The sequence below is a fragment of the Pituophis catenifer genome, unplaced genomic scaffold, assembly GCF_029215685.1.
Source record: "Pituophis catenifer annectens isolate HBS135680 unplaced genomic scaffold, rPitCat1.0.hap2 SCAF_1, whole genome shotgun sequence".
In the NCBI taxonomy this organism is placed as follows: Eukaryota; Metazoa; Chordata; class Lepidosauria; order Squamata; family Colubridae; genus Pituophis; species Pituophis catenifer.
The window spans coordinates 200,368,413-200,394,185 of record NW_027256881.1 but is presented as its reverse complement, the minus strand read 5'-3'; the positions used below and the strand labels follow the sequence as shown (position 1 = coordinate 200,394,185).

Here is a 25,773-nt window from a genome sequence, read left to right as displayed (position 1 = left end):
GAGCTTCTGAGCTCCATTTTCAGCTGCTACGGCCTCCTGCCATCGAAAACAGAGCTGGGGAGGGCCACATGCGGCCCTCCTGAGCTCCGTTTTCACTGGCAGAGCATTGCAGGCCGGTCGTTCGTTGTTTCCAGGGTGGCTCATGGGCCAGATCTAAGTACCCTGTGGGCCGGATCCGGTCCCCGGGCCTTGAGTTTGACACCCCTGTTCTATACTATGGGTGTCAAACTCGCCATGTCATGTAGCGTCATGTGACGTTTTGTGATGTTTTTTCCCTTCACGGAGCTGGGGTGGGTGTGACCTATGCGCGATGCATCCGACCCATGGCCCGCCAATTTGACACCCCTGTTCTATACAGTGAGTTACAATGCACTACCTTCATTTCAAGTACTTCCATTGGCATGATTCTCACCAGTGGAGATATATGTATTTTCTATAATCTGCAAGCTTATATTTACTTGCCTATAGCTTTTATATATATCCTTGCATATTGGATTTTAATTCCTCACAGCTTCCTTCTGGTTCAGTGTACCTCCAAAAACTTCACCTGTGAAATGTAACATAAAATGGAAGTGTTGCTCCCATCTGCTTTTTGTCCTTTTGAATTATCACCAGGTCATTTTTTTATTCCCCGGAACAGAATCATTTGCTATTTTAAATTTCTGGCATTTTCTCCATTTTAATTTTTTATTGGTACCTTTGAAAGTATTGTATATATAATTGCTATAATTAACAATTGTTTCCTTTAATTCTTGTGATGAAATTTTCCTCAGATACACGTTCACTGGAATTTATACCTTTGAATCACTAATAAAAATTCTTGCAAGGGGCTTCTGTTTAGAAGATTTCACGTTCCTCCGGGATCCCTGGAATTGGTTGGATTTCACAGTTATAACATTCGCGTAAGTGTTTCATTGTGTTCTGATTATTTATCTTTTGAAGAATTTAATAGGGAATGGTCTCAGGAGAAAAGTTTATTCAAGAAAGAAAAGTATTTTGAAAGGTTTCTATAACAATAAATCTAATCTTGCTTATTCATGTTATTTATTTTTTTAGCATGTCAGAAATAGTCTGGGCTATAGAGGCAAAGTAGTGTGTTTGGCCACTTGTTTACAATAAATTAATACTCTTCTCAAATTCCCAAATTAATTTTCACTAATAAAAAACAATGTGATTTGTTCATTGACTTATTTAATTTGAAGGTCAGGAAAGCATATTAGTAAATACAAGGCAATTGCAGCAAAGAGAGACAAGGTGTTAATTAAAGACCCCCCCAGCAAGTAGCCTAAGCTCTGCCTCAATTCTGAATAACTGTGGTTTAATTCTACAGGTATGTAACAGAATTTGTAAACCTAGGCAATGTTTCAGCTCTTCGAACTTTCAGAGTATTGAGAGCTTTGAAAACTATTTCTGTAATCCCAGGTAAGAAGTGAGTGGCTTGATGAAGTGCCAGGACCCTGGTATTTCCAGCTGTTTTTTGTGTGCTGTCATTGTGTTTGTGTGTGAACTCCCCTATTACAGATATGTGACAGAGTTTGTGGACCTGGGCAATGTCTCAGCGTTGAGAACATTCAGAGTTCTCCGGGCATTGAAAACAATATCAGTCATTCCAGGTGAGAGCTAGGTTAAACCCAGAGGCTGACTTTTTAGAAATCCATGGAAGATGAAATCACCTTTTTAAGCATAAGCCATGTTGCTCACTGCACAGTAGAAGCAAAAATAAAAAGCAAGAATCGAAAACATTGCTTTCAGTCTAATGTGATTCTTTGCTTTTTAAATATTACAGCTTAAGTTTTGTTTCCGGTCCAGCCTTTGTGTTTAACACATTCTTGCATGAGACATTTGCAGTAGGTGGCTATACAATTTGCATCTTATGACATCAAGCTTTCCACTTTTAAATTAAAGGCCAATATAGTGAGGCTTTCATGTTGATGCAAATTTTATCATTTTTTGCAGGCACTTCAGACAAATTTGCAATCTGTTGTTTATATGCTTTTTAAAAAATGCAATGTGTTAAATATGCAGAACACGAAATATAGCATGGGCCATGCATGGGGATTTCCTAGAAGTTGTCTGTCTTTTCCAAACCATCCCCTGTTTTATACCATAAGATCTAATCCAGTATCATTCAAATAGCTTAAATCATATACACTTATTAATAAACATAAACTGAGGCACATTGTTGAATACTTTACAAAGTGATCTCACAATAATGGTTTGGGCAAGAGACACAGCAAGTGAAAATAATGTGCTTTCCACAGAGATATAGCATGGATAGCAAAATCATATTTTTTGCTTAGGCCAAGTGTTCCTCTGATTATGTACAATGTATATTTATCTATAAATATAGATCTATTTTACTTGTATATAAAATTTGAGATCAGCATATATTTAACAGCTTCTCATTCATGTTCATAGGCAATCAGGCTTTTCATGAAACTGTCACAAAGACAATTCATTTCATTGCCATACTGCATGAAAAATTATTTGAATCAATACATTAAGAAGTCTTGAACACTATATCAAAACTGCTTTCTTTTTTTTTTTCTTGGCTTGCAGGCCTGAAGACAATTGTAGGGGCCCTCATTCAATCTGTGAAGAAGCTCTCAGATGTCATGATCTTGACCGTGTTTTGTCTGAGTGTATTTGCACTAATAGGGCTCCAACTTTTCATGGGGAACTTGAGGCATAAATGCCTGATTTGGCCACCGGACAATTCTACTTTTGAAATAAACATCACTTCCTATTTCAATAGCACAATGGGAGAAAATGGTACCTTTGTAAATACGACAGTGACCACTTTTAACTGGGAAGATTATGTCAGTGATGACAGTAAGAACTAGTGATTTATTTTATTTATTTATAAAATTTATTGGCCGCCCATCTTACCATAGGGTAATGCTGGGCAGCTTAGAGTTACATCTTAGTTAAAACATAGAATGTTAAAACCAAACCTTCAAACTTACATATTCTTTATGTTTTAACCTTTCTTCCAAAAGTTTTCTTTAGCAGAAATGGTGCATTGTAAGCAAATGCTATAGTTGGTTTGCTAGTTCATTCTGTTTCCAACCCAAGGAATATTGGTTTTGCTCTTTTCTACTACAAGTAGTCCTTGACTTATGACCACAATTGAGCTCAAAATTTCTGTTGCTAAGCGAGACATTTGTTAAATGAATTCTGTCCCATTTTATGACCTTTCTTGGCATACTTGTTAGGTGAATCACTGCAATTGTTAAGTTAGTAAATAGTTAAGTAAATCTGGCTTCTCCATTGCTTGTCTTGTCTCCATTGCTTGGCTCCATGGCTTCTCAGAAAGCTGCAAAAGGTAATCATATGACCCTATAACACTGCAACCATCATAAATATGAGTCAGTTGCCAAGCGTCTGAATTTTGATCATGTCACCATGGAGATGCTGCAACCGTCATACGTGTGAAAACGGTCACAAGTCACTTTTTTCAGTGCCGTTGTAACTTCAAGCAGTCACTAAATGACCTGTTCTAAGTTGAGGACTACTTGTACTAGTATAAACATTAAGAAAATATGTTAAATTGTGGCTTAAATTGTGACAAATTGCATTTTGTACCATCTTATATTGTGGGTGACATTTTTTTTAAAAAAATAGTGACACGTTCCAGAAAGATTGCCATATCAGTTTAGTACACCAAAACTGTGTGACTTGGGAGCCTTTAAAAGGCTTTTCCTTTTTGCTGATTTTGCTGAAATACTATCTAGCCATTGTTCAATCAGCAAAAAATAATGCCAGCATGATATTCCTGCCACCATGGCTATTGTGCTTCTCTTGCTTCTGCTCCCAGTCACTTGGATCTTCCTCCCAAAATGGGAAGAAAGCATGTGAGTTGGGAAACCACTGTCTCCAAGGGGAAAAACCTAATTGCTAGAAAAATTCTACTCACTCTGACATCCAGCCAAAAGCGAAATGTTGAGATTGGAGATGCGGGGTGAGGAAGACATCCTTCAATGAGCCAATTGAAGGTCACCGGCCTCCCTTAGGACCCAGGATGTTTCTTCAGATGAGGGCTTATTCCATTTTTCCAATGATGAAAACAAATTTGATCTGTCTTTAGCTGGCCTCTGTGACAGTCTAGCACTGAGCTTGCTTTCTCCTCAACAAATAATGAGTAGGCCACTTTGATATGAGGATGAGGAGGGCATGTGGGAGGCCACTTCCAGTCTGTTCATTTCCCTGGAAATTAATGGTGGCAAAGCCTAATGGTTTTTGTACATTTTAAGGTTATCCTTAGATGACATCAGAATACAGGAAAACATTTATACAGCTAAAGATGATATATTGCAAGCACTCATTGGATAGTAATGTCTTGAAGGCAACATCATATACGGGGGAAGGGAGGAAGGTTGCCAGGGAAAAAAAATTGCCATAATTAGATGCAATTGAAAAATATCTAAAGATTTACAGATTTGTTCTGACATGTAGATGGACACCAAGTCCAGCAGATGCAAAAATCAAAAGGTCTCCGGTGTGACCATTTTAGACATTGCTAACAGTTGTAGCATCTACCGTATTAGTGGGAGAGCAATGTCCCTCTGGGTGCTACATTGAACAAACAGATCAGACTTTATGCACCAAAAAATTAATGGACACAGGTTTGACAACAGGACTCAAAACAAGGAGAAAGTAATATCAGAGCATTTTAAACTTCCAGGATATTGATTACCGATCTCAAGGTTGCTATTTTGGAGCAAAGAAATGATTCTTCATAAAATGAGAGGCTGCTGAACTCCCCGTATGTCAGGCTGTTGCACAAAATCTTTACAAACAAATGAGTGTTTAACACATTACAATTCTTAACTGTAATCTGTTTCATATATTGCATCTGTATAACCACTCTTTTCCTCTTCCTTACTTCATGCTTATTCCAATCTTACATCAGTTTAATCACCCTACACATCTCACGAAGAAGAGAGTTGTAGCTCAGAAAAGCTTGTGCCTTTTAATAAAATGTGTTAGCTTGAAATAGTGCTGCCAGACTCTGTTTTTTAACTACCATAAACTTGCACAGTATTTCTCCTATAACATTGTTGTAATATATTCGTTAGTCTTTAGGATTCCACAAGTCTGTTTACCAGTAGCTTATTTGTGCTAACAGTGACTTTTAGTGTAAGTAAATATAGCCAATTCTCTTTCCAAATAGGTCATTTTTACTTCTTGGAAGGACAAAATGATGCTTTGCTGTGTGGCAATGGTTCAGATGCAGGGTAAGAGGATAATCTATTATATATATATTTGTTATTTATATAATAAATTATTTATTTGGAAATTGCTGCTGAAATGCTGCTGCAATAGTTAAGGGTAAACAGTTTAACTTTTTTTTTTACTATCTGAAATGTTTCAAATTTGATAATATGGGGGTGGGGCAGATGTTTGCTGCTTAAATATTTGCAGCTAACTTTAAACCGTAAATATTGGAGATGGAAGGAGCTAGGAACATTTCTCCACTTCTCTTTATCAGTCTAACTTTATTTATTTTGAAGTTGGAAACATTTCTAAAGTCAAAATAAGCCTCTTTCTTTGTTTCTGGTCTTGAACTGTTATTTAAAGATATATTGATCTGGTAGGGCTGCATCTTATGATACTGCCTTAAGGATGTAGCTTATCCAATCAATAATTTTCCCTAGTTAATAATAAAAACAGGCCAGCCTTTCTCAACTTGGTGCCTTCCAATGTTTTGCATTTTAACTGGTTTAATCCTTCATCCCACATTGCCAAATTAAAAGCCATCATTTTGGAGGGGCATCAAATTGTGGTCAGTCTTTGTGTGGTAATTGGTATTCTTGGATGATTTCATAATATATTTACAAGTGAGTATAATTTTCATTCTATTGAAAATTGACAGGCTGCTTGATCAAGCCTCAGTCTGTAGTAAAGCATACATTGATTAGGATAATCTTTAAAAATGGCAATTTTTTCCTTTTTCTAGTCAATGTCCAGAAGGATATATGTGTGTAAAAGCTGGTAGAAACCCCAACTATGGCTATACAAGTTTTGATACCTTCAGCTGGGCCTTCTTGTCACTCTTTCGGCTGATGACTCAGGACTACTGGGAAAATCTTTACCAACTGGTGAGGGTCTTTGTAAGCAGGAAGTACCAGTAGTAGCATCGAGGCTGACTGTGTAAAGCAGCATTTTAATATGAGCATCTGAATGAATTGCAAAGAAAAGTTTACAACTGTTATGCCATGATGAACTGTATCTGAAGCATAACAGTTGTATACTCAAATGCTCAAATAAAGAACTTCAGAGTCTCCTTATTTCATTGAAAGTTAAATGTATACAACAAGGTCTTAATTTTCATCACATGAGAGCCAGTCTAGGCTATACTTGGCATACTGAGGCCTGCGTTCCAAAATAGGTGGGACTCTACCTATTAGGTGGGACAAAATAGGTTATCATTTTGAGAGGTTGCAGAGTATGGGAGACAAATAGAGGTCTGTAATCTTGAGGCATTTTTCCCTTTTGATGTCCAAATTCTCCACAATGTAAACAAGTACCCTATCCTCTGTGAGTGAGTTGCTGGTCAGAAAAGGAATAATGATAGGCTACATGCAGCCAGCACTTTTTGCATCACTGGTATCCAATTTTGGTAACCATTTTGGCATGAACATTGGAGCTCTTGGGCAACAGAGAACCATTCCAACTTCCTTTCTCAAAGGAATAGCAATAGCACTTAGACTTATATACCGCTTCACAATGCTTTACAGCCCTCTCTAAGCGGTTTACAGAGTCAGTATATTGCCCCCAATGGGTTCTCATTTTACCCACCTCGGAAGGATGGAAGGCTGAGTCAACCTTGAGCCTGGTGAGAGTTGACTCAGGCAACCGGCAGTCAGCAGAAATAGCCTGCAGTATTGCACTCTAACCCTGCGCCACCATGGCTCATGGAACTGTATTAGACTCCTTCATGTTATTAACCCTTATAGCCATAAAGATTGCTGAGATAGGGATTCTCCTTACCAGGAGATACCAAGGAAATGTCATAGAGTGTTGCAATCCCTTCCCTGATACCAGGAGCTATTACTGGATTGTGGGAGCCTTCCCTATAGCCCTGAAGATATAAAACGCCCAGACACAGTGTTTTGCATATGCTCAGTGGATCATGTTATAATGCATTGTTATATTTACTGTTGGTAAATAGACAAAAGATAAACATTACTTTCAGGGTCAGCAACTTGAAAACTTCAAATGTTCTCATAAGTTCTAATAGTTTTCATAATTCTTATAGCTCTCATAAGAGCAAGGTAACTTGACTATCTGCAGGACACCATGTCATCTATTCCTACATTGGCCCTATAAAGAATTCATTTCACAAATCAAATAAAAGTGAAGGGGTAAGATAGTATTCTTGGCCCAGTTAAACATCTTCCAGATGAACTCCATAATCTTCAGACAGCATCTTATGGATAGCTTTTTTAAATGAAATGGGAAGAAAAGCTCTTAAGTGAGTAAGAGGAAGTGAAATAGAGAACATTGACCAGCATCCCATTGCTCTCTACAAAACAAAGATTTGCTGGTACTTTTCAGTGTATTGCCTATGCTCCAACTCACCATACTGTTCAGTGTAGTCAGTAAAATGCCAAATGGGTACATTAGAAGCAACCATAATATTGCACAAGTACAGAAATAACAGATGGGCTGTATATATGCAACATCCTTGGCAGGATCAGGTAGCAAATGCATTTGCTTGAGTGACATGCTAAATTTGGTTAGTGTTAATCTTCATTGTGGCTTAGCAACTTGGTTATAAGTTTAAGCAAGTTAACCTTAACACACCTTTCCTAATTTGGTCCCTAGCCAGTAATTTTTGATGTTAGCTTGAAACGCAGCTAAGTGAAGCAAAGGTTGGTAATCTATACTTCCATTCCAGATATTACTGAACTTCAATTTTTATTGTTCCCATCATTGGTCACCCTAGCTACTGATGGTAAGAGTTGGAATTAAGTAATGCCTATAGGGCCATACATTCTTCCCTGCTGTCTTATTGTGCGTGTTGACAGAATTGGAAAAGCCTGAAGTGGAATGTCCCAGTTTTCCTTAATCTCTTCTTTATGTTTAAGATAGCGGAAGTACCACTGTCTCAGTGATGAAGGGAGGTGAGTCCCATCTGTACTAGCTCAGTAGCCCAAATGTGTCTTATCTATGATAGTTACAGCAACTGTAGGTTTATTTGTAGATTAACATGCAACCTTGGACATAAACTTACACACGTACTCAGTAAAGTCACACCATGTCATAAGATTAGAACAGTGTTTGTCTTATGTTCAATCCCTAGACTATAAGAAAAAAGGAGGCTAATATATTTTGGAGAACTGTTTTAAAATTATTTATTCTTTATTTTCTTTTATAGACTCTACGTGCTGCTGGCAAAACATACATGATCTTTTTTGTCCTGGTGATTTTCTTGGGTTCTTTCTACCTGATCAACTTGATCCTGGCTGTTGTTGCCATGGCTTATGAAGAGCAGAATCAAGCTACCATGGAAGAAGCTGAGCAGAAAGAGGCAGAGTTCCAGCAGATGCTGGAACAGCTGAAAAAACAGCAAGAAGAGGCTCAGGTTACTTAATGAGTGGAACACAACTTTTATGTTTTGCCCTGTGTTTACAAAAGATGATATGTAAAGTCATGGGTTTACTATATCAAATTTTGTGACTTCCAGCTGGTTGACTCCAGGGTCATGGGGTACTAGAACATTTCAAGTTGGCAACATCTAGTGGGCATGAGTATATATATATTCAAACATACATACTGATGACCATTGGAGTAGGAAGAAAATTACCACATGTCTTCCTTCTTTTGTGTCCCGCAATATTGAACCATTTGAGGACAGGAAACTAAAAACTTGGTGCATTAAGTCTCCAATAGAAATGTACCTATAAAAAATTAAAACTCCTTGTCCTCAAAAATTGTTCTCCTAAAAAAACAAAAAAAGGAAGCATTGGATCCTAAATATCACTGCTGCCTACTCCTTTTGTCATTTTTTGCCACTGTTCAATCCATTATTTTTTTTTAAAAAAAAAAGGCATTTCTGTCTTGAGGCAAAATTTCAACTAATAGTGCTAAATAAAATTCTGTTCTTCCTACAGTTTCAGAATGAATTAAATATCTCTCCATCAGAAATAAAATATAGTTAAGGTATTTAGATATTAAATATATATCTTCCATATACCATTAAAAAACCTAATAAGATTTTGTTTCATTTTGACCTGTCTACTAAAAAGGAATCAGTGAGTCCTATTTGCTATAAAGAAGTGGACAAGATACTTTCTTTTTGATGCTACCTTATGAAAGAGTCAAGGAGATGTCCATCTTCCTCCCTCCCAGTATTCCTTTCCTTCCCTTTTATGGCTGAAACTTATGTTTTTAATAAGGCTGCTTTGACCATCAATAAAAGGAAAATGTCCTGTCCGTGAGTTATTTTTTTTAATTGAGGATAGCATATTAGTGGGGCAAGAGAGGTGGCAATAATCCAAACAATTAATAGTCATGCCCAGAGTAATTGCATCCTATCCCCCCCTCCCCCCATCCTTACATACAGGCCTTTATCCTCTGCCTCTTACTAGTCTTTAAACCATGTTGTTTAAATTTAACATAGTTAATGAAATTTAGCTACAACTAGGGAGGAAGCTGGAATACACAGAAATCTTGGAGCAAGACAATTGCATGCATCCCCTCAGCCAAAAATTATTTACCCATGCTTTTTATTGACCTCTTTGCCCAGGAAGGCTGCATTTTTAGTGATTTCCCAATTCTTTAACCCTTTTTGTTGCTTGATCTTTGTGCTCAGTACTGTACTTCTCACTATAGCAAAGGCTATACAGTAAACTGAATAACTACCTCTCTTTTTACACAATTGAGAGGTAGTGGATGAAAGCAAAGACTGCCATTTCAAGATTGCCATAAGGCTTTCTAAATTATAGATCTCATGAGGTTCAGAGCAGTGCGCTTGCTGGAAAAAGATTGAGCCTGACATACTGAGGTAAATTTAATGAGATCAAGGTATGCTTCATATTCATTTAAACTTGCCGTGTTATTTGGCAAGTTCCTTTTTCCTTGAAATGTGAGCTTACTATAATGAGCATCAAAGTCACCTGTTTTATATAAAAAGCCCCCTATCAATTAACATATTGGTATGATGTATCTTAAATGTACTTAACTTTCAGGCAGCAGCTTTAGCCGCAGCAGCAGGTGAATCAAGAGAATTTAGTGAAGTTGGTGGTGTAGGTGGATTCTCAGAGAGTTCTTCAGCAACATCAAAGTTGAGTTCCAAGAGTGCTAAGGAGAGGAAGAACAGGCGGAAAAAGAGAAAACAGAGAGAACAGTCTGAAGGAGATGAAAAAGATGAGGATGAATTTCACAAATCAGAATCAGAGGACAGCATCCGCAGAAAAGGCTTTCGATTCTCTATTGAAGGGAACAGATTAACCTATGAAAAAAGATTTTCTTCCCCACACCAGGTATGGACCAACAACTCTCATGAGTCGTCTTAGTTGGTTACTTTTTGGTATGTAATTGTGCAGAATTAGAATTCATTTCTATGTTTTATATCAATTTCTGTGTAAGCCTCAAGGAAAAACTTACTGAGTAAATTGTAAAGCAATTATTTGAGGTACACCTTAAATGAGAAGAATAGGCCTCAATCTCTTGGCAATTTTTGCCATTGTTGTTCATGTTCCTCTAGTCTTCTTTCCTGCTTGGTTCGAAGAAGAGAATAGCAAGTCAGCAGCTGCAAAGAGAAGGAACAATGAATGCTAGAGAGCTCCAGGAATGACCAGTGGCCTCTTAAAAGGGGGTGGGGGGCTTGGCTGTTCCCACAAAATACCAACCTTTGGTTTGCACAATAAAACAAATGCCAAGATGGTGCAAGGAGGGATAAGTCATGTTTTACTAATTTATTTTTCACATTTCTGAACTGCCCATCTCCCTCAAAGAAGGACCCTTTATGATTTATTACATATAGAATGTAAAGCCAAAAGCAATAGTGGCACTAATTTAGAAATTATTTAATAAATATTTATTTAATATTTTAAATAATAATAATAATGGAGGTTGTTCCTGTACTCTTGAGAGATCCAAAAACGTCTGTGTTCATTTGTTTCCTTATACTTAAGAAGGATCTTTGATTTTCCCATCACCTTTCAATCTGTTTATGGATGTTTCTGATCTTGCATTCCGTTACAGTCTTTGCTGAGCATCCGCGGATCGCTGTTTTCTCCCAGGCGTAGCAGCAAAACGAGTCTCTTCAGCTTCAGAGGCCGAGCAAAGGATCTTGGATCAGAGAATGATTTTGCTGATGATGAGCACAGCACTTTTGAAGACAACGAGAGTAGGAGAGATTCCCTCTTTGTTCCTCACCGGCACAGTGAGCGTCGCAACAGTACCATCAGTCAGGCCAGCCGATCATCTAGGGTGATGTCTATCCTTCCAGCAAATGGGAAGATGCACAGCACTGTGGACTGCAATGGGGTGGTTTCCTTAGTTGGCGGGCCTCCTCCTCTTATGTCACCCACTGGGCAGCTTCTTCCTGAGGTAATGAGATATCAGAATAGCAACTATCATTGGCTCAGGGACTGTACCAAACTTTGCCTAACATGTGAAGAAAGTTGGGAGACCAATTTTGACAGGGAATTGCTTTCGGGAATTTTAAGAGATGGAATGGGTTCTTTACGCACCTACAATGCTTAAGCATTCATTTGGTCTGTTAAATTCCCCCAAGCCCACAAAACAGTAAAACAAGGGGTCAGAAATCCCAAAAGGGTTGGTGGTAGATTTCTGCAATGGACAAAACAGCATTGATTTGAAACTTAAATTCAGATCTACGTGCACTTTGGCATCATAGCAGTTTAAACTAGAAATGCACTTGGCTACTATAGTAGCTTGTAAATTAGAATAAATTTTAAAAAAGCACCTCAAAGTAGGCTTTCAGAAGAATGCAGGAGCATATCCTGTTAAGCTAAATTTCAGAGCTTTCCTATAATAAGAAATATCCTTATTAAGGGATAAGAAATATCCTTGATCATAGGGCGAATTAAGAGTATTTCCTTTCAGCTTTTGGAAAAAGAGTCATATCATCCCAGGTTGTTCCAGCTGTGTCCTGTCATCACTGGGTGGTTATAGGTTTTCTGCTTCTGCCAATGAGGTTTTGTCTGGACATACTACTTCCACTGTTTCTATTATTTTGGGGGAAAGGAATACCATTTGCCTATTTCATTCCATCTCTTTCATTCTAGGTGTTGCCATCTCTTAGGACAGGACTTAACTTGTCATTACTGCTATTTTCTTGCAGCTCTAGTTGACCTGGAAATTGTTATCAATCTCTGCTTCCAAGTTCATCCTACACTCAGGATTTAATGCTCTTTCAGAAGACTGCTGGATTCACATTCAGAAATAGCCCAATTGACAAAGCCAAATGCAGAGCAGGTGCAAACTATTAGGCAATTTGATTGGTGGCTCAGTGTCCTATTCCAGGCCCCTGCTTGATCCTGCCCTGCTCCACTTTAGGGGGAATGGTTGCTGATAGCTTCCGTACTGGAAAGCAGTGTTTGGTAGGATGGGAAATGAAGCTAGGGAAATTGACCAATTGCTTTCCTAAATCTACCTTTCATCAGAACAGTAAGAGCAACATTTATCACCCAGTCATATTACTTTGGCAAAATAGAGCTTGACAATTGAGACAGCAAATTTTATGCAGGCATAACTTTTCTGGCAACTCAGAGGCCAGTGGTTAATTCCTTAATGTGGCCATCTGACTGGGCATATAAACTTAGGAGATTGAAAAAATGTAGTTTAAATAAAGGAATTTTGTTTCATTGTGTTCCTGTTTAATTTTTCAATGGCTGTAAGCACAACTTGGAACACTGTGTTAACATGAGCAGTGCTTCAGCAGTTTGTCATGTAACTAAATCAAAGAAACATTAACATTAAAGGGCAATGGAGAACTAGAACTCTCTTGAAGTGAGATTAAGAGATTCAGTATTTCTCCCTAAAGGATACCAGTCAGTAGCCATCTTTCTTTTTAGTCCAGAAGAACAACACTGTTGATGATGATGCACTGTTCTGATGGGAATGTTCTCATTTTTTAAAAAAATGTTGCTAAAGACAGAAAATTAGGCTGACAATACTGTATTTAACTCAAGGCAGTGTCAGAGCAATGCTGCTTCCTCATATAATATGATTCCAACAGTTTCTGATTAAAAAAAAAGTGAAAATCCAGACTGTACAAATTCAAATGGCCACTAAATGGCAGCAAAAATACAGAAAAGGAACCCTTTGCTGCCATGTCCAGATTGTGCAGATTTATACAAAGTAGATCTACCCCATAGTAGCTTTAGTCATTAGCGACAGTTGCTAGAAGGGATAATGATGCTGCCCAATGAGCTTCATACCAGACTCTTGTTTCTCGGTTCTTAAAAAGGCTTTCCTCATTTTCATATAGGATGGAGAAATGAAAACGGGGAAATTATAAGCCTAGCTCACAATAAATTTGAGCATTATAAATTGAAGTTGATGTAACTTTATTTGTATGCAAATATAATTAACTAAACCCTTAAAGTCCTTGGATTAATCCTTAAGGCATCTTTAAATTGATTGCTTCCTTAATTAGGAATATTTGAGCTGCAGAAATCCAGATGACAGATGGCTACAGAGAGTTAATATTTTCAGTAACTACTTCTGGGGAAACTTTTGCAAACAAGGATTGAGCCAAGATGCACTAAGCTTGAAAATAGAAATGATTGTTCAAACCAAATTATCTCTCTGACTCACTTTTTATATGCGGAAAATATATCAAAGAATTTAATATTGCCACCTTTAGTATTCTGTTCATGCGTAGTCTATTTCTACAAGTCAAAAAATAACCATACTCTCCCAATTCATAAATCCTATACTTTCAGGGTACCACTACAGAAACAGAACTAAGAAAAAGACGCTCCAGTTCCTACCACATGTCAATGGATTTTCTCTCTGATCCTACTGCAAGGCAAAGAGCAATGAGTATAGCTAGTATACTTACCAATACAATGGAAGGTAAGCATCCCATGTAAACAATGCTTCTAAAAGAGCCTTGATAGCACAGTGGTCTAAGCACCCTGTTATTAACACAGCTGCCTGCAATTACTGCTGGTTCGAATCTCTCCAAGGCTCAAGGTTGACTCAGCCTTCCATCCTTTCTAAGATAGGTAAATTGAGGACCCAGTTTGTGGGGGCAATAAGCTGACTTTGTATAAATATACAAAAGGATGAAGGCTATTGCTTAACGCATTGTAAGCCACCCTGAGTCTCTGGAGAAGGGCGGCATATAAATCAAATTAAAAAAAAAAAAAAAATTCAGAGGGAAAAACCTGAATTTCCAGATCGGTGTGTAGTCCTGTTTCCTAAATGCCAATTGAAACTCTGGCCTTTTGCCAGAAATGATGTGTCTTGTCTCAACAAAGATGCATGCAATTTACCTTGATAAGAGGGGTTTCTGTTGCCTCATCACTTCAGTGTAATCTTTTACCTCTTCCTCCTCTTTGCCTCATCCTGCACTTGCAAAAACTAGAAGAGGGGTCAGGATATATATATAGCACAGATATGCAGAAGCTTCTCTGACACTTCCATGTACAGAATCCTCTTTCATATTCTGAAAGTGCCAGAGAAGGTTGCAGGAGTCCTGGAGGAAACTGTAGAAAAATTGTCTTGTGGAATTTATAGAAGTAACACAGCCATTTTGATGCACTAATACAAATAATGTGGAGCTGTTTCATGAAGCAACTTTGGATGGATTCTCTTCTCAGAATTTTGTCAAAACAGGGCATCTCTATGGAGACTTGCCCAGCCCTAAATTATAGTCAAGCAAGTCATTGATATGTGGCTACCAGAGAGGAAGACAGAGGAAGATCCTTTGTCTCCACTGCACACAAAAGAAAAATATTGCCAATATGCCTCTTCTTTCAATCAGTGTTTAGAAAAGAATAGTTGTTTGCATTTTTCTGTCCATTTGTAACAAAATAAGATGAGCCTTTGTTTCAGAGGGAAGTTATTCCTAGAATCCCCGTTGTGCTGGTTTCTTAACCAGGGGTGAAATCCAGCAGGTTCTGACAGGTTCTGGAAAACCGGTAGCGGACATTTTGAGCAGTTCGGAGAACTGGCAAATACCACCTCTGGCTGGCCCCAGAGTGGGGTGGGAATGGAGATTTTGCAATATCCTTCCCCCAGGAGTGGGGTGGGAATGGGGATTCTGCAGTATCCTTCTCCTGTCACAGCCACCAAGCCACAGCCACCAAACCAATAGTAAAAAAATTTGGATTTCACCACTGTTCTTAACGTATGTGTTGAATGGATAAATTGGGTAGCTTTTTGAATGTTCTCTTTCTATATGCTTTCTTTTCACTCTTTCTAGAACTTGAGGAATCCAGGCAGAAGTGCCCTCCCTGCTGGTACAAATTTGCTAACATGTGCTTAATCTGGGATTGCTGGACTCCTTGGCTGAAAATAAAGCATATTGTAAATTTGATTGTGATGGATCCATTTGTTGACCTTGCTATTACCATCTGCATTGTTTTAAATACCTTGTTTATGGCAATGGAACATTACCCAATGACTCAACAGTTTAATAATGTACTGTCCGTTGGAAACTTGGTAAGTCTTCCGCAGTCCCATAAGAGAGCAAAGAATTGTATTTATTGGAGAGATTGCTGAATTTTTGGACTCTGCTTAGATCTAGCTTAAATCATTCTTCAGGGTTCCATTCAAATCAATATGCCATGACTGAAATCCAACTGATTTTAATACTAGAAATATTTTGAATTCTACATATGAAGCTGAAGTGCAAGGAGGGCATGAGATCTGCTGCTTACAAAATCTGGCAATTTCTAGAGGGATTGGTGTCAAATGTTTTCTTCACTGCTGTTCCCAGCAGCTACAGGGGAGTCAGGAGGACAAATGATGAACACTGCAGAATAAGAGATACTAGAACCTATGGGCATTTAGCTGCCTATCAGAAAGCCTGTCTTGAGGCAAAATGCTGAAAGAAACCCTACTAATGAAGCAACATATTTTTTTAATTGTAAATCATCCAGACAGACAGAAACAAACAGACATTGTTTTTCTATTGCCAGTTTTACAGTTGGTAAAATGTAAAGGAGGTGAACCCATAATTTGATTTTAACTCTTTTATTACTGAATACATTGTGGTGAGTTGGGGTTATAAAACTGTAACTTCTTTAGAAATATAAATGCTCACAATCACCTCTTCATAAGAAGCTTGATTGTAAAGACCTTGCTTTGCATGCCTATATTCAATGCAGGGAACCCGTTTAAAAGAAAAAGTAGTGAGTAATTCTAGAGATGCACAACCATATAAAATAGACAAGAAATGGACATACTTTATGATTGGTGTCTTTGGTGGGAGGGCAGAGATCAGAATCTAGAAGTTCCAGCAAAGAATTCAGAAGCAAAATTATTATTATTATTATTATTATTATTATTATTATTATTATTATTATTATTATTATTTTATTTCTATACCGCCCTTCTCCCGAAGGACTCAGGGCGGTGTACAGCCAATTTAAACACAGGACACAACAGTAATTAAAAATTAAAATAATTAAATAGATTTGGCCAATTTAAAACCCCAAAAATTTAAAATACCCCAATTTAAAATTATTATGTTGATAGCCCTGCCTGGCGGAACAACAGGATCTTCAGTGCGCAGCGAAACACCCGGAGGTCGGAGATCTTACGTATTTCCGGGGGCATAGGCAAATAGTTAAAAGAATAAAGTACATAATAAATCTGAGTACTTTATATATATTTAACCCAGGAATTTGTGATGAATATCAGAACTAAATTGAAAAGTTCTCTTTGCACAAATATTCATTCCCAATTATTTTCCACTTTTCAATAGACCTTTCTATTAGTTGCTATTGCTAGTGAAGGGAAAGTCAATCAGAAATCTTAGCTAATTTATTATAGAGATTTACCTCTAGATCCTGATCTGTCTTCTACTAGATGAAGAACACTGGAAAAAAACTTGTGGGATAGCTTCCTTATGAATAGGGAGTGGGTGAGACAATCTTATGCCTAGTGGTAAGGATATACAAAAATAGTGGTATGCTCATATCAAAATACATGTTTCCATTTCTCAAAATAGCAAACTGTTCAATTGGAGATACTTTTTTACATTTTCCTTTATCTTTCTCAACAACATTTTTATGAATAGACTGTTCACTGTTATTTAGGACTGACAACAAATGATATTTTTTTGTATGTAGGTGTTTACTGGCATCTTCACAGCAGAAATGTTTCTCAAAATAATTGCCAAGGATCCTTATTATTATTTCCAAGAAGGCTGGAATATTTTTGATGGCATCATAGTCAGCCTGAGTTTGATGGAGTTGGGTCTTGCAAATGTGGAAGGATTATCAGTTCTAAGATCCTTCAGATTGGTAAATATCCATAGGAGGTTTCAAGTAACATTTTGATCATATTATGTATTCAGAGTAATCAAATTGTGAATATACATATTCTGATACCTGACTGTTATGCAAAAATAAAATAAAATAAGTCATATTTTAAGTCATGCTAATAGCATGAAGAATATAACAGCAGAATATAAAATATTGATCAATATTTTCTTAGGTATTAAATTTATTAAGACCAATAAGATATTTTCCAAAATAGGTTTGTACGCATCTTGAGTCTCAAACACAATTACTTAAAGCTACCAATACTGTATATATTGACTTTACATATTCAGGCGAACTCTCACATGGATTTCTAAATCCAGTGTCCATTTTCAGGAGCAGAATTTCTGCACCAGATAACTCTTTTTTATTATGAATTAAAAGTAATTAAAATCAAAAGTAATTAACACTGATACTGATGCCTGTGTGCTTTTATTTTTTCAGCTTCGAGTTTTCAAACTGGCAAAATCTTGGCCAACATTAAACATGTTGATAAAGATTATTGGCAATTCAGTCGGTGCCTTGGGAAATTTGACTTTGGTTTTGGCTATCATTGTCTTCATTTTTGCTGTAGTTGGAATGCAATTGTTTGGCAAAAACTACAAGGAATGTGTCTGCAAGATTTCCAATGACTGTGAACTCCCACGCTGGCACATGAATGATTTTTTTCATTCTTTCTTGATTGTCTTTCGAGTTCTTTGTGGAGAATGGATAGAGACTATGTGGGATTGTATGGAGGTTGCTGGACAACCCATGTGCCTTACTGTCTTCATGATGGTCATGGTGATTGGTAATTTAGTGGTACGTATCAAACAAATGTCCACTTAAGGCAAGTAGAGCATTACAGCTGGATTCTTTAAATATTGACATTGAACAATTGGCATAAATTTAAAATTTAAAACAGTTTTGGTATTTTTTTTTAACTTTTCTATTCTAGTCAGAAGGTTGTGCAAATACAAAATACATATAAAATATCCCTGCCTTTCTGTACATGTAAAAAAATCTTTCCATTTCAACCTTCAAAAATAGTAGAGTGTTGTTGTTTTTTCTAAGAGTAAAAGGTAAAGATTTTCTGTCCAGTTATGTCCTACTTGAGGTTGTGGTACTCATCTCTGTTTCATGGCCGAGGATGTCAATATTGTCCAAAGACATTTTCTGTGGTCATGTGGTCAGCATGACTATACGCCAAAGGGACATGAAACACTGTTACATTCCCACCGAAGTGGTACCTATTAATCTACTCACCTTTGCATGATTTTAAACTGTTAAGTGGGCAGGAGAGTACTTTTTAAGGGTACTTCTGTTATAATTGTCATGGACTTATTATCCATTTTTATCAGGGAAACACAGGGACCTTACTTTATATGAAGTCTGATCACTGATCTAATTAACTCTATGATGTCTATGCTACATGTAGAGAACATCTTTTTGACTCTGAAGGATGTTAATATTAGATACAAGTGCAAATCATGATTAGGAAATCTGAATTATTATGTTTAGTCAGTAACAGTGTTAGAGAATCTTAAACAATCAAATTAATACATCTTCTGCTAGATAATATAACCTAACAAAGAAGTGGGTTAATAAGAATGCTGATCTATTTCAGTGTTGGTTCCTTATGTTCAAAAAAGATATCAGATTAGGAAGCAGAACATAGGCATTAAAATAGTCTGATATAAGAGTAATCAAGAAGACGCAACATTTGCATCAAAATATTCAAACATTGTGGCCAATAACATGATAAACTGAGTGACCCTGTTTTTCTTCTAATAGGTTTTGAATCTTTTTCTGGCCTTGCTCCTGAGCTCCTTCAGTTCAGACAATCTTGCTGCTACAGATGATGATAATGAAATGAACAACCTCCAAATTGCAGTGGCTAGGATTCAGAAAGGAATAGATTTTATAAAAAGAAAAGCTCATGAATTTGTACAAAAGGCGTTTGTGAGAAAACAAAAGGCTTTGGATGAAATCAAGCCCCTTGAAGATCTAAACAACAAGAAAGACAGTTGCATTTCTAATCATGTGATAGTAGATATTGGCAAAGATTTTAACTATCTCAAAGATGGCAATGGGACTACCAGCGGCATAGGAAGCAGCGTGGAAAAATACATCATTGATGAAAGTGATTATATGTCATTCATAAATAACCCAAGTGTAACTGTGACAGTACCCATTGCTGTTGGAGAATCAGATTTTGAAAATTTAAATACAGAGGAGTTTAGCAGTGAGTCAGATCTGGAAGAAAGCAAAGAGGTAAGTCCTGTAATAAGAACACATATATTGTGGTGTTCTTTTCGAAACATGATTTGCACTTATTAAAAAGTTAAACTGACAGGTTACTGTTTTCACACCTTTTCAAATAAATCCACATATCTTACTTAATATAGTACGTATTGAATGCCAACATATTATAATCATCCATTAAGATCATTCTACATATGTTGGCCTTTCTCAGAAGATTAACATCAACGTCATTAACGTTTTTATTTTTCTAATTTACAGAAAAAATACAGGATTGCAATTAAATGTTTGTTATTCATAGCAGAATTTCAGGAAATACTAGAAGATGCTCCACAGCTCTTTAGCTTATATTATAACTGTCCATTCAGAGATGACTCAAGCGCCATTCTGTTCTTTGGCATTTAGAAATTGGCTCAAATGGGATGGAAACTAACTTGCAGCATTAAATGTAAATCAATCATGTTCTCAGTGTTAATTTTATACTTTCTAAATGAGCTAATGAGGACTTATTATGAAAATTTGATGAAAATTGCAGTATTCTGCACACTCATACTAACTAGCATTCACACAAAAAGTGGGTGCACTTATTTCACTTGGTTTGTTTTCTATGTATTATTTTGTAAATAATTTGAGATTGAAGTTTTTTAATGAAGGATCAAAGCATTGCACAGTCTTAAATCATGCCAAACCAGCTATAAAGCCATTTTCCTTTTTCCCAATTTTTCTTGGTGAAGTATGTCTGCCATTGCCATTGTGGTTTCAATTGCATTTACGGTATTACTTTGAGGAGAAATTTCAATCTGTTTCATTAAAGCCAGATTTAGAACCTGGTTATTATTAGAATCTGGTTATTTATGAAATCTTTTTAATTGTTTAGGTAATGGATAGAGATCTCTTTCATTCCAGAGGGATGTAACTGAAATAAAATACTCCTTCGGCTAGGAAAAAACTGAGCCATTTGTACTCACAGAAGCCACTTATAATTTAATGATTGGTTTATAAGGGGCCAGATTAGCTACCCTAGTTTTTAGAAATACCAAATGACATAGAATTTGATAATTAATTCGCTATTTTATATAACTTGTATTCTACTTTTCTTGGCAAAGATTTTTCCAGAGCAATGTATAAAACCATGGAACATTGTAATTAAAATAAAATAATTGAGATGAAAAAAATCAACAAAATAATAGTTTGAACAGTTTTAGAAACCTTACAGATGAAAAGCTAAGTCCTCGAAGCCAAAAAGACTCATATTCCTTTTCTTTAATCTAATATTATATTTCAGGCAATATAAAATTGTGATATTTTTTCTATCAAACAACTTCTAATATTTTCAACTTTTAATATTTTAGTTTGTAATCCAGAGAAATTTAAATTTCCAATCTCATTTATTTCCAGGGAAGAATTGAATAGTTGCTTAAATCTCTCTTTTAGATATAAATTTTTATTTTTAGTCATTATGTTTATACTTATTTTACACTTTATACTTTTTTAAGGACCATATCAAGTTTCCTTATGCTGGTCTGACCATAATTTTTTTTTTTTTTTAATTTGATTTATATGCCACCCTTCTCCGAAGACTCAGGGCGGCTTACAATGTGCTCAGCAATAGCCTTCATCCTTTTGTATATTTATACAAAGTCAGCTTATTGCCCCCACAACTGGGTCCTCAATTTACCTACCTTAGAAAGGATGGAAGGCTGAGTCAACCTTGAGCCTTGGCGAGATTCGAACCCTGCAGTAATTGCAGGCAGCTGGTCTTAATAAGCTTAATAACAGGGTGCCTTAAACCTCTGTACCACCAAGGCTCTTCTAAAGATTTAATCAGATTTGTTTTCATACATCTATGCAATGAAAGATTTAATTGATTCTAAACATGGCTTATTTGATTTATTCAGGGATTTTTATGCATGACTCAACAGAATCCATAAATATTTCACTAACTATACTATGATATTTAAAAAGCCATTTACTATTCCTTAAGTTTGAATTTCTTGAGTTCTTTATCACCGTCAATCATCTTCCATTAATGTTTATTAACATATAGTTATATGGTATAATTGCATTACTTTAAAATTTTGATGTTGTTTTAAGTTACTTTGGAAATAAATTGTCCATCATTTCATAAATGCAATTCCTGAAGGATTAAATTTTAATACTGCTAAATATTGAACATCTAAATACTGGACATTTGTTAGATAAACTTTTGAAATTGCTGCCATCTCCAGAGGTGAGAAAAAAGGCAATATTTATTTATTTATTCATTCATTCATCCATTCCAATACAGTAATTTTATACCACCCAACTTCTCACAACTCAAGATTATTTTATCCTGAGTCCCCAGCCTCTCTTTCCACTTAACTTTCTGGAGCAGTTTTTTTTTCCTTTGTACTTGGGAGGCTGAAAGAGACAGAGAAAAAAAGAAAATAAAGTTTCCACACCAATACTTTCAATCAATACTTTTTGAGAAATTAGAAAGTTTACATTCATCATTTTAATCCTCCCATCTTTTCTCACTATTTCTCCCATTATTTTTTTAAGAGAATCTCTATAACTGAGAAAATGAGAATAACTGTGAATTCTCTTCTAATTACTACTACTATTTACTACCACTGGGTCTCTCCATCCAGAGTCTCTCAAAAACAAAATCTAATTACCCATTCTGAAAATTGTAAATCTGTCCTTGATTTCCAAAGGAGAGATTTAGACCACACTTTCTTTACAGGAATTCTCTATGAACAAGGAAAGATTTGGGAAAGAAGGAGCTACCACTCAACTCAATATTACTCCTCTTATTGAGATGTTGCAGAGTTTCATCAAGGATTGTGTTTCCTTTTACTCCTGACTGGCATTGCACCCTGTGTGATGACAGGCTTCTTATCAAAAGAAAATCCTAGTGGGATCTTAATATCCTCTGAGAAAGCACAATAAGATCTTTCATGTTCCTCATCCACAGAAAATACAATGAGCCCTTAAGCTTGTGCTTAAATTTTACAGAGATATTACATGAGAAAACATGTAGCTTTCCCTTCATACATATATTAATTAGATTTAGTTCTGAAGCTTTTTTTTCATGCAAGTAAAAAAAAATGATCAAAATTGACTTTTCAGACTCATGTCTGACTCTGTGCTTTTGTAAGCTATTCATCTATGGCTAATTTGCATAGCCCATGTTAATAATAACAAATAATTGCCTTGGCAAGTAGCCCTGGCAATAAAATGTGTGGCCTGCTGTTAGAAAGCTCAGTTATGCAAAATTTTCCATAATGAATTTGTCATTACGTAAGTCAACTCTTGTCTTGATTTCTTGATCTTAATTTTTTAAAATGTTTATTTAAATGATTTATAAAGTCTCCCCTCCCCCCCCCATCTCACAGGATAAGTTATTTTGGCAAGCAAGGAGAGAGTGAAGTCCACTTGCATTAACCCCAGTGCACACATCTAAATCTGGATCCAGTTCAGATTTTGGGTGATATAAGATGGATAGAAAACATTTGTTTATTGAGTTTGATTGTGAAACTCTAGCTCATGTTTTATGTTGAATACTAAAAGTAAGGCCAGATCTTTAAAGTATATATGAATATTCCTACTTTGTGCATGATTTTCAAACAAATTGCAAGTCTACAAGTAAACTTTCCTATTCAACAAGTCAATATAGTTTCTGTCTTAAAATGTCACTTCCATTTCGTCTTGGTTCCTTATGATGAATTCTAAGAAGACTGAGCAGCGCATGCTTCAAGGCCAATCTGGCCATTCGTCATATAAAAATAAGCAGTTATTTTCTAGTTTTTATATATATTTTTAAGAAAAATAGTCATATTGGTAAGTCAAATCATACCACCTACCCGGAATTAAACACCAAGATACTGTATGCAAATTTATTTCCTACCATTCTTACTTCTCACAGGATTAAAATCAAGCTGGATCAGAGCTGCAACTCTGGTGCTTTCTTGTCAGACAGCAACGAACAGCACCAATATTACACAGGTTACTTAAGCAAGTTCTACCTCTGTATGATATTTTTTAAATGGATACTGACTGGCCTGCATGCTACTCTGCCATCTCCCTTCCCCATTCATTGCAGTATTATAGAAACCTTACCGCTACTCCCCGCCGAGTCACATGACTCACACCACAGCATGGTCAGGCAGTACTGACAACTAGAACATTTGTAGGATTTCAGACTCCAATTCACCTGTGTTTCTTTATCATACAATTTTAGCAATGCGAACAAGCTGCATGTAATGTATTCAACTTTGAAAGCATTGGTTTAACTTAATTCTGGACAAACTAAAGTATTCCCTATTTAATCAAACTGGAGTGAACTTTATTCTACTTACAATTATACATTGTTGGATTATCTTCATGCTTTTTCTTTTTAATGAGGATCATCATTTTAATAAAGTTGAATGCCACATATTACCAATTTTCTGACATTCAGTTACATAATTTAAAAAAAAGAGAAATCACCTCAGTAATGCTAATTTTTTTCAATGAAAGTATGTTGACAAGGTGGTAACACTGCCAACCAAGCCCACAATCATGACAGTTCCTCTCACTGACTTTGGAAGTGATAAAACGGCAGTTTTTTTGGGCCAGAGAAATTTTAATTAACTGTAGCACTAATGATATTGTCTCATGATGGCCTTCATCAGGTTCTCTGAGAGATTTTTAAAGCTTTAAACTTATTCACAAATGAAAACATTCACCTCCTTGTTCATAGGAATAGTAAATTTGACATGAACCCAAGACTCATCCCTGTGTCCCACATTTCACTTTTTTTCTCTGCACATATCTGCAAAAAAGTCACATTTAACAAGATAAAATTTGGCCCTGAGACTTGTAAATCACTCCAAAAACTGTCAGTTCTAGACAAAATTAATGGGCAATTGTGAACACATTTAGAGAGATTCACTGAAAATCTAGTTCCACACAGTCCATATGAAGTAACGCATACTCTTCCAGAGACATAATCCTTAGTACTGGAATGCATTCCTCTTTTGCATGTGTGGAAATATAACAAGCATATACTGCAACTAAAAAGCATGCACAAAAAGCAAGCATTTATGCAAGTAAAGTCTTCCTATATACACCAAAGGTATAATCACTATAATTTAAAAAGAAAAAAAGGGGGGCTATTAAATTATTTTATAAATAGAACCATTTTAAAACTATTGACTATATTGCTTGTCCGTGTTGACAATTCATAATTCAAATATTAACAAGCACGATATACACTGTATAAACAATCAATTACTCCAAAGCAAATGAAGATTTCTCCTTCCTTCCCCTTCATGCTGAGGAAAAAAATCTTCACTAGTTTACATAATGTTTATTTTTTGGGACTGCAACAAAAACTAGTCACAACATGGACAGTCCTGACTTTTCTTGGTGTGAAATACAAGTACTGGACATTGCCTTCATGTTTTGCCAACTTCCTAGTCTGGGTGTTCTTAGAAGATTCCTATCTCAACTCCTATCCAGAGTTGATCCTGCTCAGATTTCTAAGTTGGCTACGTGTTGCCCCCAAGCCAGGTTAAGAAAGAATGATTTCCTTTAAGTTAAGATTCTTCTCCCCAGATCAGTGGTGGGCTGCTGCTGGTTCAGACCGGTTCAAGTGAACTGGTAGTTGCAACCTGCGGGTGGGCCTGCCCACCCGCCCTGGCGCTATGCCGTCCTATTTAGCTGCGTTTTTAAGCCATGTGCATGCGTGGAAGGTGAACAAGCTAGCGAAGTGCTCACATTTTTGGTGCTGGGCAAACCAGTTGTTAATTCATGTGCCGCCCACCTCTGCGCCAGATATATGATAAATATAAACAATCAGTTTCTACATGCTGTCTTCTAACTCCCATCATTCTGTTATAGTCGCCATTTAGCCTTTTCTCCCATTAATCCCTTTTCTCTCATTTCTAATTTTAATTAAAGAATATAACATGAAGAATTCTTTTTAACATTTTGCATAAAATCTTATTTTTAAAAAAAAATCTTTCAAAGTGATGAATATGAATACAACTATGGGAATCATAGCAGTAGTTGATTTTATTTTTTTTATATA

The 25,773-nt window shown here is 36.3% G+C and overlaps 1 protein-coding gene across 9 annotated transcripts in view; it reads left to right on the top strand.

Moving 5' to 3' along the window:
* Positions 1-25,773, top strand: part of LOC139327210 (sodium channel protein type 2 subunit alpha) — a 63,518-nt gene that overhangs the window by 11,777 nt on the left and 25,968 nt on the right. For 3 of the 9 annotated variants that reach the window (XM_070956938.1, XM_070956945.1, XM_070956943.1), the window contains exons 4-16: positions 774-902; positions 1,522-1,613; positions 2,560-2,832; positions 5,174-5,237; positions 5,960-6,101; positions 8,384-8,590; positions 10,197-10,490; positions 11,215-11,562; positions 13,926-14,058; positions 15,413-15,651; positions 17,286-17,459; positions 17,922-18,278; positions 19,251-19,730. In XM_070956938.1, the coding sequence (XP_070813039.1) occupies positions 774-902; positions 1,522-1,613; positions 2,560-2,832; positions 5,174-5,237; positions 5,960-6,101; positions 8,384-8,590; positions 10,197-10,490; positions 11,215-11,562; positions 13,926-14,058; positions 15,413-15,651; positions 17,286-17,459; positions 17,922-18,278; positions 19,251-19,730 (2,932 nt within the window). Of the gene's footprint in view, positions 1-773; positions 903-1,330; positions 1,423-1,521; positions 1,614-2,559; positions 2,833-5,173; positions 5,238-5,959; positions 6,102-8,383; positions 8,591-10,196; positions 10,491-11,214; positions 11,563-13,169; positions 13,175-13,925; positions 14,059-15,412; positions 15,652-17,285; positions 17,460-17,921; positions 18,279-19,250; positions 19,731-25,773 lie in introns of all 9 variants that reach the window. The other 6 variants (XM_070956939.1, XM_070956946.1, XM_070956944.1 and 3 more) reach the window with 4 other exon arrangements.